We start from the raw sequence: 14,973 nt of genomic DNA, 5'->3' as shown, positions 1-14,973 counted from the left end.
TCTTCCCCATGATCCTCAGAAGCGTGGCCTTTTCAAGTCTCAGACCAGATGTCACCGGCTTAGGGAGGCCGACCATCAGCAACCCCAAAAGGCAGCCTCCCTTCCCCTTCTGTCCTTCTGTCTATCCCCACCCGTTCCGTCATGCAGTCTCTACCTTGTAGTGCTTACTGCTCACCGTCAGAGATGACCTCATTCGTTCATGTTTATTCTCTGCCTCCTCTACCATAACCGTAAGCTCCGTGGAACAGGGAAGGACTGAGTCAGTCTCCGCCATCTCGTCCAGCGCTGCCTGCACGCACTCAGTAAGTACAGTCGAGGAAACCTATGTTTACGATCCCAGCTAATCCTCACACCAAGACCTGTGACGAGGCCACAGGCACATACAGGCACAGCATCCCTTCCAGGGTGGCGGGGGGGGGGGGATACAACACGGGAGGTGAGGGGTGTGACTCTGCTCGTGAGGATGCTAACGGCTCAGAGAGGAGAACGGGCTTTGCCCAAGGTCACCAGCAGCTGGGCCCCAGACCCCGAGAGCTGAGCATCTGGCTTGCGGTGTCCTTCCGGGATTCCAGTCCCCTCATAAGGGTGGGATTCCTTGACTGTGTTTGGGGAAAGCAAGTCAGAGCTCCTTCGTGGGGCCCAGCATGAGCCACTTCTAATTAAAGGCTCCCCTGACTAGACCGAGGTGCCCTCCCTCCCAGGGCCTCTTGGTTCTGGAGCAGTGGATGCTGACAGAAAGAACCATGGCTGGAGAAAGGACAACAAGCCCTTCTCTCCTGAGCTGAAATAAGAAGGCGTCATCTGGGGGCCTGGGGGGCCAAGGGGGCTGGGTGAGAAGCCCACAGACACCAGCCTTCTGGCCCCTTTCTCTGCTCCTTGTAGAACCCTCCACATAAAACCCAAGATAGCTTTAATCAACAGAGGGGAAAGTAAAACCCATAGTTCTAGTTCAAAACAAAACAAAACAAAATTAATGTTCTCCATTCTATGTTCAGTCACGTTTAAAAGGGAAGGAAAAAAAACCCCGTGCAGTTTATAATTTCATAGTGCAAGCTCCCAGGAGAGTAAATGAGGCTTTTTTTTTTTTTTAATAAAAAGTTTAAATTGTATACAGCTCTCAGAGGCCCATTAACTAACAGATGCTGGTTATCAAAAGAAGCTATTTCTTTGCTTTTTCTAAGCGAATGTGTTTAATCTCCCAGCGGTGCTACCGGCCTGAGAAAGAGCAGCTCACAGTGACGCGGGCTCTGCCGCACTCAGGCCGGTCTCATGGGGCCTCGGTGACTCAGGCGTGAGGGAGGCTGGAGGGGACAGGGCGGGAACAGCAGCTCCTGACGCAGAGGAGGGGGGGAAGCGCATCAGGGCCATCAGTGGGGCCCTGGGAGGGGTGGGGGGACCGTTTCTGCTCCCTGGGGGTGAGCTTGGCCTTAAGTGTCTAGAAGCTGGTCCTCCTCACACACACCCCACTAGATGGATGTGACGACCGAGGACTGACCTGCCCCCCCACCCCCATCAGGGTCTTCTCTTCGCCCCTCCCTCTGCCTGGAATGCTCCAGCACCTTAGCTTTCACCAGTCACGATTAAGGACCCTGTGCTTCATTTCCCTATTGTCGGCCTCTCTCCTCTAGGAGTCCCCTGACGGCTCACTCTTGTCTGTCTTGTCCCCCACCATGCCCCCAGCGTGTGGAAAGCGCCTGACACATAGTAGGAGCTCAGTAAACACTGGTTGAATGAGTAAACCCACTGAGTACTGATTTGGAGGCTCCAAACTCAAGCAGCCAGAGGACAGCCACATACTCTAAATCTGGCTTGGAATTTTGATGTTGCTTTATTATTATTATTATTATTATTATTATTATTATTATTTTAATAAAATGGGCAGAGCAGAGCCCAGAACTGTGAACTTGAGGAAATCTGTTTTCTCCTACCCAGGCTCTTCCTAGGAAGGGCATTGGGGCCAGCTCTGTCCCAGAACAAGGGGCCACACAGCCTGACACGGGCAGGATCCCCTCAGGTTTCACACGTACAGAGGTCACGGAGATGGGGAGACCCTCAGCATCATCCAGGCACCTAAGACTCTCCATCCTTAGCTGTGGAGCCCCTGGCTTCAGTTTCCTCCCCAGGAAAACGAGCTGAAACAGCTGGAAAGACCATGCCTGCCTGGTAAGAGATTCAAGAAGCAGCAATGTCGTGTTCTAAGAGGAATGGCTTTAAACAAAAATCTCAGTGAGGATGGGTCTTCTCCCAGTGATGTCGTATTTACTTCCTAAGGGTTATTAATAACCTACTACTCTTGCTCCTACATTTGGTACTTTTTTAATCCCTCAGGAGAAAAATAATTAGCAAAAAACCTTATTTTTCTTGGTCATCACTGCTGTTAAAATCAACAGTCAGTTTATTAAGAACTACATGTAGGTACTGAGTACCCGACACAGGCCAGGTGGGACACCGGCTTTCACATCTACTTCCTTCTGAAGCCCCCTGTAAATTATGGGAAAGGAACGAAGAGGCACAAGTTCACATGGATACACAGGAAAGGAGAAGAGTCAAGTAGAGATGGCAGCAAACCTCTGGAGTCTGGAGGGCTGATGGGTAACATGTTGAGAGCAGGTGACAGAGAGTGGAGAGAAAGGTGCTGCCTGGCCGGTTTAGGGGTAGGGGTCAGAAGCAAGTCCACTCATGCCCCCAAAGGCTTAGGAAGCAGTGGTCTAAGGAACCCTAGGGGCGGGAGAGCACTGGGGCTGAAAACAGGACTATGTGAAAGTCTTCAAAGGAGTTTTACCCCCAGATCCTCTTCCTAACCCCTGTATGAAACTGGAAATGCAATCGGGATGGTTGGACTTGCAGACCATCCAGGGCAAGGTGCCATGCTTAAAAATATAGGTAGCAAAGAAAACTCTACCCATTAAACGGTTGGGTTGCACAGCCTCCTTCTCCTTGAGAGATAGTGGTCAGGCTTCTGCTACCACGCAGGAGACAGGAAGATTCCAGAGAAATGAACCCACATTAAACCAACTACAGATACTGACAGCTGGAAGTTCCCCCAAGGAGGTGTCTGTGAGGTCCCCACCCGTTAGCTTGCATAGAGACCCACCATTCAGCAAATCCCACCTACACAGATGCCGCTCTTTAGTGCTTCACTCCTAAAAACATTAAAGGATGGTCAAGGATCACCAGGCATTTAAGGAAAGCCTCCAAAATGATAGAGACAAAAACCTAGCCCAAAGTGACTAGTAAGAGCCCCATGTTGGGTGTAGAGATTACTTAAAAATAAATAAATAAGCTAAAAGTGACTAGTAAGAAGCAGATAATACACGGGACAGAACAACAAAAAGAACTATACCACCCTTGGTGAAAACAATGCTAATGTTTTAAAGACCATCAACATTTTTCAGTCCCTCTTATTTATAGAACGAGAACCAAAAAAAAAAAAAAAGGACTAGAATATCCTCAGTGAAAAGAATATATACATCTAGCAAGAGCAGTTTGTTACAAACAATAGTATTTAGAAAGGAAAGAATTCTTGAAAATTATAAATATGATGGCAGACAAATCAAGAGAAAGTTGGAAGTTAAAGCTGAATTTCTCCAAAAATTAAATTAAAAAAAAAAAAGGATTAGGAGTTAATGGTATTAGACTTCTTAAGGGCAACACTGGAAGCTGGCAATCAGCAAACATTCTAAACTCCTCAACATGATTTCCAACCTTGATTTTTATACCCAGTACTACTATCAACTGAGTGGGAGGGCAGAATGGAACATGTTCAGATATGTAAAGTTCTCAGAAAAGTTAACTCCCATACACTCCTTTCTCAGAAACCAGCTTGAGGATGTACTCCACCGAAGTGAGGAGGTAAAACAAGAAAGAGGAAGCTAGAGAAACAGAAAACAGGAGATCCAGCCAGAAGAGAACAAAGGGAGATCCCCAGATGATGGTGAAGGAAGGGCCTTCCTGGGATGAGAGCTGGGCAGCAGGTCTGGAGACCAATCAGTCCAGAGAGTAGCAAAAGAACAGAGAGCTCCAGGAGGGACCTTCCCAAGAAAATACATAAGAATCACAGGGTACCGAATGTGTGAATGCTCTTTCACTTCTGTCAGAGTCCAGGGCAGAATTAATGAAAGCTATATAAGAAACTAAGCAGGGGAGAGGGCAAGGGTTATGTATAAAAGGGAACTATAATCACAGAACAGACAATACCTTGCTGCAAACGATATTTAAGTCTTCAACAAGCAAAAGGATACTGACATAGCCAAAATTTGTGACATAACACTATGAGAGGGAGGGGAAGGAGACTGTGCTTCAGACAGGGGTGGAGAGAGAAAGGTGACTGGAGCCAAATCCTTACCTTCCTTAGAAGGAAATCAATAGATAAGATCCAGAAGTGAAAACTCAAGAAAAAGTAATATAGCCACATGACTGAGAAATAGACATGTTACTACCAGAAGGCAGAAGGCGCTAACACGGCTGCCTCTAGGAAGTGGAGGTTCAGGGCCAGGAGGGTCTGCTGGTTTTCATTATGAGCCTGTTAGAACTACTTTGCATTTTATCCAATGCACATGAAATGCTTTGGTAAAAGGTAAAATTAAAAATGCTGCAAAACACACGACACATGAAAAGATGCTCAACATCACTCATCACCAGGAAAATGCAAATCAAAATCACAAAGAGATACCAACTCACTCACGACTATCAGAATGGCTAAAATCACCAACACACAAGAAACAACAGGTGTTGGTGAGGATGTGGAGAAAGGGGAACCCTCGTGCACTGTTGGTGGGAATGCAAACTGGTGCAGCTAGTGTGGAAAACAGTATGGAAGTTCCTCAAAAAGTTAAAAATAGAATTACCATATGATCCAGCAATTGCACTACTAGGTATTTACCCAAAGAATACAAAAACATTAATCCAAAGGGACACATGCATCCTGATGTTTATAGCAGCATTATTTACAATAGCCAAATTATGAATACAGCCCAAGTATCCATCGACAGATGAACGGACAAAGAAGATGTAGTGCGTGTGTGTGTGTGTGTGCGTGTGTGTGTGTGTGTATATATATATGGGAATATTACTCAGCCACAAAAAAAAAGAATGAAATCTTGCCATTTGCAATGACATGAATGGATCTATAGGATGTAATGCTAAGCAAAATAAGTCAGTCAGAGAAAAACAAATACCATATATTTCACTCTTCTGTGGAATTCAAGAAACAAAACAAACAAGCAAAGGGGGGAAAAGAGAGAGGAAAACCAAGAAACAGACTCTGGACTACAGAGAACACACTGCTGGTCACCAGAGGGGAGGGGGGCGGGGGGACGGGGAAACGGGGGATGGGGATGAAGGAGCGAACTCGTCGTGATGAGCACCGGGTGATGGGTGGGAGTGCTGAATCTCTATATTATACACCTGGAACTAACGTTAACACTGTATGTTAGCTATCTGGAATTTAAATAAAAACTTAAAAAAAAAAAAAAAACACTGCAAAACCAAATCCAACAACAAAACCTAGAACTTCCCTTCAAATTGCTTTCAATCCAGTAAGGACAGACTATGGCAAGAGAGGTGTCAAACGCTTTGGGGGACAGGCGTGGTGGAGCAGGGAGGGTGCCCTTGCACAGGCATCCCAGGGTGGGGGAGGAGGGAGCAGCTGAGTTTGTACAAATTAGACTCATCCTCCATGTCTGAGACTGAGGGAAACACGGGAGAAAGTGCCCGAAGCGCCAGCCGTGAGCTGCCAGCCCGTCTTCACACAGCCACCAGAGGGATACCTTTTGATGGTTTTACCATTACGAACAGAAAATACTTTCTGTGTTTTGGAGTCACACTTAGGACCAGCAATCTGACTGCAAGGCGGGGGCTGAAATATAACAATGGGTCTTGCTTGGCTTGACTTTAAAAAGCCTCCTGCCTTCCGTACACATTTTCCTAACATCTTTTAAGTAGCATAAAGTTACATTTTTCAAAAAGCCCGTAACACTAATTTTGTGTTTCTCCAAATTTTTACTTTTTTTTTTTCTTTGAAGTGATTTTAGTGGTCAAGCATTGCTAAGAAAACAGAAAGCGAAGTTCCACTTGGACAAGGTAAAGCCTCCACCTTAAGTGCAGCTTCTGGGGGTGGGGCGGGTCTCCCCCATCACAGGACCCTGGCAACTTCCCCGGCGGCATCTGTCTTCTTGAGTAATGAGATGATGAGAATGCCAGAACGGCTCCTTCGACTGTTGAGTACAGAACACCTCTACTTCACAGCTTTAAGGATGACCACCATTTCTAGTCCCTCTTCCAGAACTCTCCATGGTCTGCAACACTGAATTGGGCCTTACCTGTGCCCCCTGCAATAAGGACCCCTGAGAAGCAAGAGGACAGGCTCACTTAGACCGACGCCATCGGGACGTCGCTGGCAGAGGTCAGGAACGAGAGCTTGATCAGCTGGCAGTACAGCGTTATTTATCGCCCCCACCCAATCCATTTCTATACCCTCTGCGGCAAGTGGTTTTCCCAGGAGTAAAATACCGTACGTTCCTATTTCCACATTCATAAATGTACCCCTTTAGAACTGCATTTCTGCTGTTCTACCCCTGGCCCTTTCCGCGGTTAAGACTCCCCTTCCTCTGAACTTCCATCATTCTAGATCTTCACATGTGTGTTCAAACGACCTTTACACGTACAAGCTGCTCAACCTCATGCAAAGAAATGTGGACTGAAACCAAGAAACTGTGCGCCCCTTCCAGATGAGCAGAGAAATGCAAAAATCAGCCATGGCAACGTGCTAGCCTGGGGGGGCAGGGGGTGGGGACAGGAGCTCGCACATCCTCCATGGAAGCCAGTGGGGAAGTCACGGGGCAAAACTTAAAATGCAGGCACCCTTTGACTCAGCCATTTCTCCCCGCGGAACGGTGCCCTATTATTCCCACTCGTGTGCAGGGGTGTTGCTGCAGCTGTTTGTAGCAGCCAAGACCAGAAACGGGTAAAGTGCACCTCCGTGGAGGGCTGGTTAAGTCAATCACGGGCACATCACAAAGGAAAACGACAGAGCCATTAAGAAAATGTGTGTGGACATGAAATGATCTCCGACATATTACAAAGTCAAAAAACACTTACGACGGCGGGCTGCGTGTGCCATCTGCGTGTAAGGAAACGCGGGGCTGTGCGCGCTCGAACACACAGAGAGGGTCTCTGGAAAGAGGCAAACGGGAAATGGGGTCATTCAGGAGTCCCTGGAGAAGGGCGAGGGTCTGGGCCTGGGGCGGGGGGGAGTCTTTTGGACTGGTGTCAAGTCTTAATGTTTGCTTGTGGTACTTTTTCAAAAGAAGTTAAAATGTTGTCATTAACGTTTTGAAAAGATGACACTGTAAGTTGGAGAACTGTCCTGCGCAGCTTAAAGACAGGCCGGCGCACCTTGCAGACCTGGAAGCAAGCTCCACCAGCCAGGACTCTGTCAGTGACAAATCCTCCCCACCCCCATCCCCACCCCTCAGGAAAGTACAGGAATGCGTGCCCGGCCCCCACACTGGGCAAAAGTTTCCTCCTCAGTAAAATGAGGAAGCTGACCTAAGTCATTCCTTACGTCTGTTTCCGTCAGAGAAGATATCTATGATTTTTCATTTTCAACCGATTTTATGTTCCCGAGAATCAGGGGCAGAGCAAAGCAATGGGCGCTGCTGTGTTCCCTAAAGCATATCCAAATGCTCTTAAGCCATCCGTTCAAAATAATTTTACACTGAAGCATCCTTTAAATATATTCAGAGCACAGAATTTATTGAACAGAATACGGAGACAGCTAGTACAAAAGTTTATGCCTTGGCAGGGCGGGCTTCATCAGGCCGACACGGCGGAACATGTTGAGAACACGCTCTGAATGGCTCTTTCGATCTGGACACTGCAGAGATACATCTCCTTCCCTCCGGGAAATGTAAAGTCAGCCATAAAACCATGAATTTATTACATATCAGATAACCAGAATGGATGATGGTAAAGAGTCCTTTCCTGCACCAACTTTTTAAATGAATTCTCTGTCAAAACAGGAAATACAACTTAAAATACAGAAAAGAAAAATTATTAAAACGATAGCATTCTAAGACATCTCTTAAAAGACTTAATCCCCAAAATGTTAATGTACATTGAAGTCAGAATAAAAACACACACCACAAACTGCAGAGATTTTTTTTTTTTTCCCCAAGACAGGGAGAAAGCTTAAAGCAGAGGGGGACAGCGCGCACCATTGAAATGACTTCTTTACTCACAAAGGAGAGAGGACGTTAAGGGAACATTTAAATAGATCATTCTGAGTTTCTTATAGGAAGTTCCAAATGGCAGCAGTTTATAAATTCTTAAAAAAGGAAACGCTAGCAGCAGAAATGAGAACCAAATGTACTTTGCAGTCTGCTCTCTACATATAAGCTTGAATCACTTTACTGAGGCTGCTTACGAGTGAAACGCACAAAAACAAATCACTCCTGTTAATTCCTCAGCATCTCCTGCAGTATCTTAACATATTACAGAAGGTAAACTGATAAATGTTTGCTAAATGCGCGAACGCTGGAGGCAAGCAGTTCTTGTACACATGGTCTCAGGATTACAGACAATAAATTCTGACCTCTGAATCCAACTAGAAGAGTCAAGGGAAAAATCTCGTTTTAAATGAATGCCGCAGTGGAGGGTCACAGCTGAATGTAGTTGGCTTCTAAAGTACAAAAGAAAGATGGGAATGCAGGCGTCAGGTTCCTACAAAGAACCAGACCTTTTCGTATCACATGAAAAACCACTGAGTTGACGTGAGAAACATGCATGCTAGTTTATCATTGTTTTAAGTCACAAAAAGCTATGCATTCTTGTTAGCACTAAGCCTTAATGAAACTGTGTTGAGCTATCAGATTTGTCTACCCTAGTTGGCATGTCCTGAAGGGAATCAAAAAGTAAACGGGACCCTGTTCCGCTGGGGCCGGCCGTGGCGCTGGGCAGGAGTGGGGCCACTCTCCCAGCGTCCATCAGGATGCCGTGAGCGCACAGCAGTCCCGCACCCACGTCCATTAGCCGAATGATTAAATATACATCAACCCTGTGGTATAATAAAGTAATTCTAATAGGGCATTGTCACAGGATCAATGTTTCCTGGTTTAAAAATAAACATTAGCATTTATCTAGCAGCAGAAAACTATTATCCCATGGTACTGTTTTATTCAACTGACATCTTTTAATCAAAGCAATCCATATTGTGGCAACATTCCAAGGTATCATGATTGCAAATATCTACGGCAAGTTAGGTAATAGCTATGCTTTTGTTGCTAGCTTTTTCTTCCTCTTCTACGGAGTCGATGCAGACATTTTCTAATGAATTAATTCCATTAGGAAAAAAATCTGAAGTAATTATATTACTCGAGACAACCTCTCATCTACCTCCACGGGTTTCACTTGTAACTATTATACACAACCGTTCGTGTGTGTTCATGTCTTCTAAATTTCCCCAAATACCCCTGTAATGAAAATAAAACAAAACCTTATTTTTCAGTGGCATAGATGACGTCGCTAACACCCCGTGGAGGGAGGTCTGGATCCCCCCGCAGGGGGTCGGCGGGGCGTGGGGTGAGGGGGCTCGTGCACCCCAACTGACATTCTTTGGGGTTGACCCTGTTGACTGTGTGGCAGATGGGACTCGGGCGTAGGAGCGAGAGGGCTGGGAGTCTCGCTGGAGGCCCGTTTTCACAGCCTCCCAAGCCCGCCTCTGGGCTGCCGCCCCTTACCAGGGTCTGCTGGGACTTGCTCCCTTCCATGATCTCCGCGAGAAGTGCCGCGCTAATTCGGGGAGAGGTCTGAGCCTAGCAGCTTGGCTGTTCTTAAACCTCGGCAGGCCACTTCGGTGATACCAATTTTAACGACCTGCCCTCGCTTCACATTTAATTTACAAGTTACGTAAAGCCCCACAGAAAGCATCCCTGTCACTGCCTTGCTGAGACAGACTGGGCATTTTCTTTCCACAGCCCCCAAAATTCATTCCCCACGAGCATCAGGCAGAGATCTTCAGGCAATGAGAAAATGGAAAACGCAGTTTCTTCACTGTCTGAAGTGTGTTTGGTTTCAAAAAGAAAAATAAAAAAGCATCTCAATGAGCGTCTGGATTCTGTCCACTTCATCTTTAGAATAACTGCATGAGGTATGAAGGCAAACACATAGAAGGGGAACAAGCGGTCCGAGCGGCTGAGACTGCGCGTTCGCTCACTGGAGCCTTCACACCGCTGAGTGGGAATGCGGCCCAGCCCCGTCTTAGCCATCCCAGCCTCGCCACTGACTTCTCAGAGACCGACTTCGTTCCGAACGAGAGGCTCTGAGAAGTTGCTCAGCGTTACCTCTTGGAGACTTCATTTCCTCATGTGCGAAACAGAGCCCTCACCCCCCCACCCCACCCCCACTGGGTCACAGCTGTTTGAGCGAACGTTCTGGAAGTGCTCTGCACAAGGCAGAGGGAGCACCGGAACAACAGCAACTTTCCCTAAAAGGCTGCTGTCAAAGCAGCTCTGTCTGAGGAAGGTTAAAAAAGAAAACAAGACTTCCACACACCCAACCACGTCAGGGAAACCCCGAGGGCCCCACTCGACGTGCGGCACGTGTGGTCCCCGGGCTGCCTTCAAGCATGGGTAATCACAGGCCTTCGCAGATCTGTGTGCAGGAACTGACTCCCGGGGGACCTTCTAAGAACAGGTCCCCTTCTGCTGATCTTTGACAGCGTTCACACCCAGCAACAGCAAACATGCCCACGCAACTGAGAGAGGACTCCTCGGAGTGGGCGCTTTGGAGAACTCCGGAGTTGGACCTAGTTCTGCTCCTCCTCTAGCCAGACGGACTCCACGGACAGGGGCAGGGGAGGCTGCCCTGGACCCCGGGGCCCCGCGAGACGCCCTCAGTGAGCTGCCATCGCCAGCAGGGGGCGCAGCGGCCTCTTCACCTGAGCAAGGCTGGCAGTCCAGTGCTCAAGGTGACCAGGACACCCAAGTCCCATCTCTCTCATTTTTTTCTTTCAAACTAAGAAGAATTTCACAAACCATAACAAGAAACTTGTAAATGGTCCGGTTTAGAGAAGGGACTGAAAATGACAAACGGTATTGTATTTTGGCATGGATTTCTGAGTTTGCAAAAATAAAGATCTGTGTGTGCAAAAAATATAGGCACCATTTGAAAAATGTTAAGCTACTTACATATGGTACATAGTCTACACACACACACACACACAGTTTGTTCTCAAATTAACCTGAAAGGCTATTTAGCTCTGAGCTATCCCTGCATTGTTGTATCTGACCAACACAGCCTGCAAGTCCACACTGATATCTCTGGATAGCAGTTCCGTTCCTGGGATTTGTTTGAAAGCGTTTAGGTTTTCACGGATCACTGGAGGTTCCTCATTTTCCCCCCTTCTGTGTTATGTAGGTATAAGCCGTCTCTCTAGGCATAAACTGTCCACTGGTAAAAATCAATTTTGATTTTATCAGTATTTATTACTGCTGGTGCCAGCAATTTAGAAGACTAGAGCGGGAAAACATGCAAACTAGGAGAAGGGAAAAAAAACTAAAGCCGGGTCCTCATACCTACAAATAATACAGCCTGCTGTCTTTAAGAAGTATTTTGTATTGTGCGGAGGGAGCTTCAATTATCAATTTAAAAATTCAATCAATAAAAATTTACAGGACTCTGTTATTGCTTACATCTCTTATGTATTGGTGGGCTCGGAGGCAGATTTCTAAACCAAAGGCACCGCTCTGGGAGGTGCTGCAAAGCAGTGCCCGAGGCAGCAGGCGGGAGGGAGGGCGGCCTGGCCGCTGCGGCTTAGGGCTCGGGCCGGCCTGCGCCCTTGCCAGAGTCAGCCCTGCTCAGGCCGGGCCAGTTTATTCTGATTATTTGACTCTTCTCCTCTTGCTCGGGACAGGCCAGGCCACAGGAAGGGACCACACACCTACCTCTCTGCCTGACCCTCATGCTTCCTCATCCGTCCTTCCAAGAAAGACACTCAAAAGGTGCGTACTTCTCCGGTTTGAGATCTTGAGTGTTTGTGGCTCTTCAAATGGTCCCTGACCCTTAGCAGTGCTTGCGCGCACACTCTGCCTCTCCTAGCACACTCTTTACTGCTGGATGATTTACATAATATCCAATCTCCCCACCATCACCTTCCCTCTCTCCCTGGGAAGCTCCCTTCTTCTGCTCAGTCAAAAAGCCCCATAAACTAACATGCGTTCACCGAATCTTAACCTCGAAAGGAGAAAGAGAGCTTACAGGATGATTAGTTAGAAAGAAGACAACTCTGGATTTTAAATTCTGATTTTCAGCTACAAACAAAAGGCCCACATCTCCGGAGAAGCTGAATGCCGTCTCCTGCATATACACAAAACAGGAAGTCACTGCCAAGTCTGAGAACAGAACAGATATCCGAGGCACTCTTTTTAAGAACTCAGCCACCCCAGTGCAAGCGCGGGCAAGCTCCAGCCTCATACGCCAAATCCCGCCAGCTGTTTCTGTGAATCAAGTTTTATGGGAACACACAGCCACACCCCTTGAGAAAGTCTGCAGAGCTCCGCCCCACAGAAATGGGACTGTGCCGCACTCCAGGAACAGTCTGAGACCCTTCTGAGTGAGCCCGGTCCTTTCGAGGCCATGAGGGGCTGGAGGCTGTCAAGAACGGTTCACTGCAGCTACCGCATTTGGACAGACTGTAGCCCACTTACAGAAAATTAATGCCAGAAGGTACAGTCTTTTCACCCCATTCCGTAAGTCCCTGGATCCACGTGGACAAGATAATACTGGAGACTCACTTCTACTCGGGCAGCCCTCCCCGTGCGCGCACTCAACACCAGCTGAGCACCAGGTGTGTGGCTGCGAACTAGGTCTGCTCCATGTTCCCTGCAAGCACTCGGGATACAGTAACTTCTCATGAAGACAGAAGCTACTTACTTAGACTGCAGATGCCCAGCTCCCAGTCTCTAGGTCCCTGACCAGATCCTCAGGGCCAGAAGCAAGGCCCTTCCGCCCCAGCCAAGCTCAGGAGGAACGTGACTCAAACGGATGACTTCTAAGAACTCTCTTCCTTTTGATGAATCTGTCTTTTCAAACCCACCCACTCCCTGGCGCCATGCTCAGCATGCTTATCTCTCATCTTTTCTGCACGGCTCCTTGACCCAGAGGAGAGATTTCTTTCTACTGAGGGGCAAAGCAATGGAAGGGCAAGGGTGACCAGCTGCTTAAGATTTTCAGCAGTTTTATTTTTATACTCTCAGTTGAAGCCAACAACAAATACATACACACACACACACACACACACACGAGATATATAGATAGATAGATATATTCAAATCATTAAACATATGTATTTCTCATTGATAGGGCTCATTTTAGAACTAACCTTCCAATAACAAAATAATAATGAGGATCATAATAATTTCCCCCCTATAGCAAGTGTGACAAAATGACAAAAGAACTCTTAATTCTGGGGTTTTATTTTAATTTTTTTTTCTTTTTAAGATGCTACATAGTCAAACAGAACTGGATTGGTCTTTTATGGCATAAAATTAATTTACAGTCAAACTCTCAATCGCCACTTGACGATTATCTGAAGAGCCTCCCCACCCCCCGGCCCCACCCCGCTGGCTCCGTCTGCCGCCCCAGCCCGAGCGAGGGCCACGCAGGAAAGGTCAGGACCAGGCTAGGGGCACGTGTGCTGGAAGTATGCGTGGTGGCGGAGGGGCACTGAAGGAACAAAACGGAAGATCAGCTAGTCTTCGCCATTCAAAAGGGTAACAGAGTTGACTGTTGCTACTGAGAACTTCCCTCTCTGACGGTTGTTACTTATTTACACAGAGAAACACCTCCTGGCAGCTATTCTCCAACATTCAGACAAACCACACCTCCACATGTACGTAGAGCCCAGAACCTGCGGAGAGACAGGAGCCCGTCTCCAGCAGCAGTGCCGGCCTCACCCCCTGGCATTAGGCCACAGCATTAATTATAATCTGTGGCAATAAGGAAACATGAGATGAGATACATTAAATAAGTTAAATATGCATTAAACATCTCTGAGTAACAATTCAATCTCACTACATGAACGGACAGTAATTTAGCTTGGTCCCTTTAAGAGAACAAAGCATTGACTTTCATTTCCAAAGTGTTGGGTCAGTCGCTGAGCACCGCCTTCCGCCCCCGATGGGCAGACCCGACACCGCCACAGCACAACGCCGCTGGCTTCCGACCTCGCTCATCGGTCCCAAGGAACCGACGGCCAGGCCCAGGGCAGACCATGGAGCAGCAGGCCGGGGGTGAGCGGGCAGGGGGGGTGCTACGTGGAGGGGACGGCCCTCCCCGCCACACTGGGCTCCGCTCCCCAAGGGCCAGCACCAACAGGCAGGAAGAGGGTCTTGTTCTGAGAGGTAATCAACCCAGCCACATGTACCAAGGCTACAAATGTCTAAAGTGACACAACATGCCATTACGATTTAATCACGGTTTCCCTTGTCATTAATAAAGACCATTCTTTTCCCCCCAATCATTTACTATACATTTTTCACTTTCTAAAAGATTGTTACGTTATAATTGTGTGTGTGTGTGTGTGTGTGCACGCGTGTGCACGCGCAGGAAAGGGGTAATTTAAAGGCAAGACCTGTGAGATGTCATCACACATTAACTTCTTTTTACACATGGTTATGATAAATTCAAACCCCATGGTATGGCGGGCCCATCAATCCAGCGTGCCGCCCTTTGCCTGCTGCCCCTACAAGGCGATCTTCCCTACGATCACGCCAACGATGAAGAACAAAACCACCAGCGCGAGCAGCCGGGCGCTGAGGCCCTCGTCCTTCCCGGCCGCGGCTACCACAGGAACAGGGTTGTTGCTCTGCGCTGTCTTCCTCATCCGAAGCCCATCTTCTTCCTACGGGAGCAAGCGCACATTTCAAAGACAACCCAAGGCACCAGAAGGAGAAGTCAACTGTCCAGCTTTATCAG

General features: G+C 47.6%; 1 protein-coding gene across 1 annotated transcript in view; it reads right to left on the bottom strand.

Moving 5' to 3' along the window:
- Positions 1-7,734: 7,734 nt before the first annotated feature.
- VAPB (VAMP associated protein B and C) overlaps positions 7,735-14,973 on the bottom strand; it is a 57,907-nt gene continuing 50,668 nt past the window's right edge. Inside the window, exon 6 of the mRNA XM_036094397.2 lies at positions 7,735-14,899. Coding sequence (XP_035950290.1) covers positions 14,741-14,899 — 159 coding nt within the window. The 3' untranslated portion in view covers positions 7,735-14,740. The remainder of the gene's footprint in view (positions 14,900-14,973) is intronic.

Source organism: Halichoerus grypus, chromosome 10 (assembly GCF_964656455.1).
Source record: "Halichoerus grypus chromosome 10, mHalGry1.hap1.1, whole genome shotgun sequence".
NCBI classification, from domain to species: domain Eukaryota; kingdom Metazoa; phylum Chordata; class Mammalia; order Carnivora; family Phocidae; genus Halichoerus; species Halichoerus grypus.
This window is presented reverse-complemented; position numbering and strand designations above follow the sequence as displayed.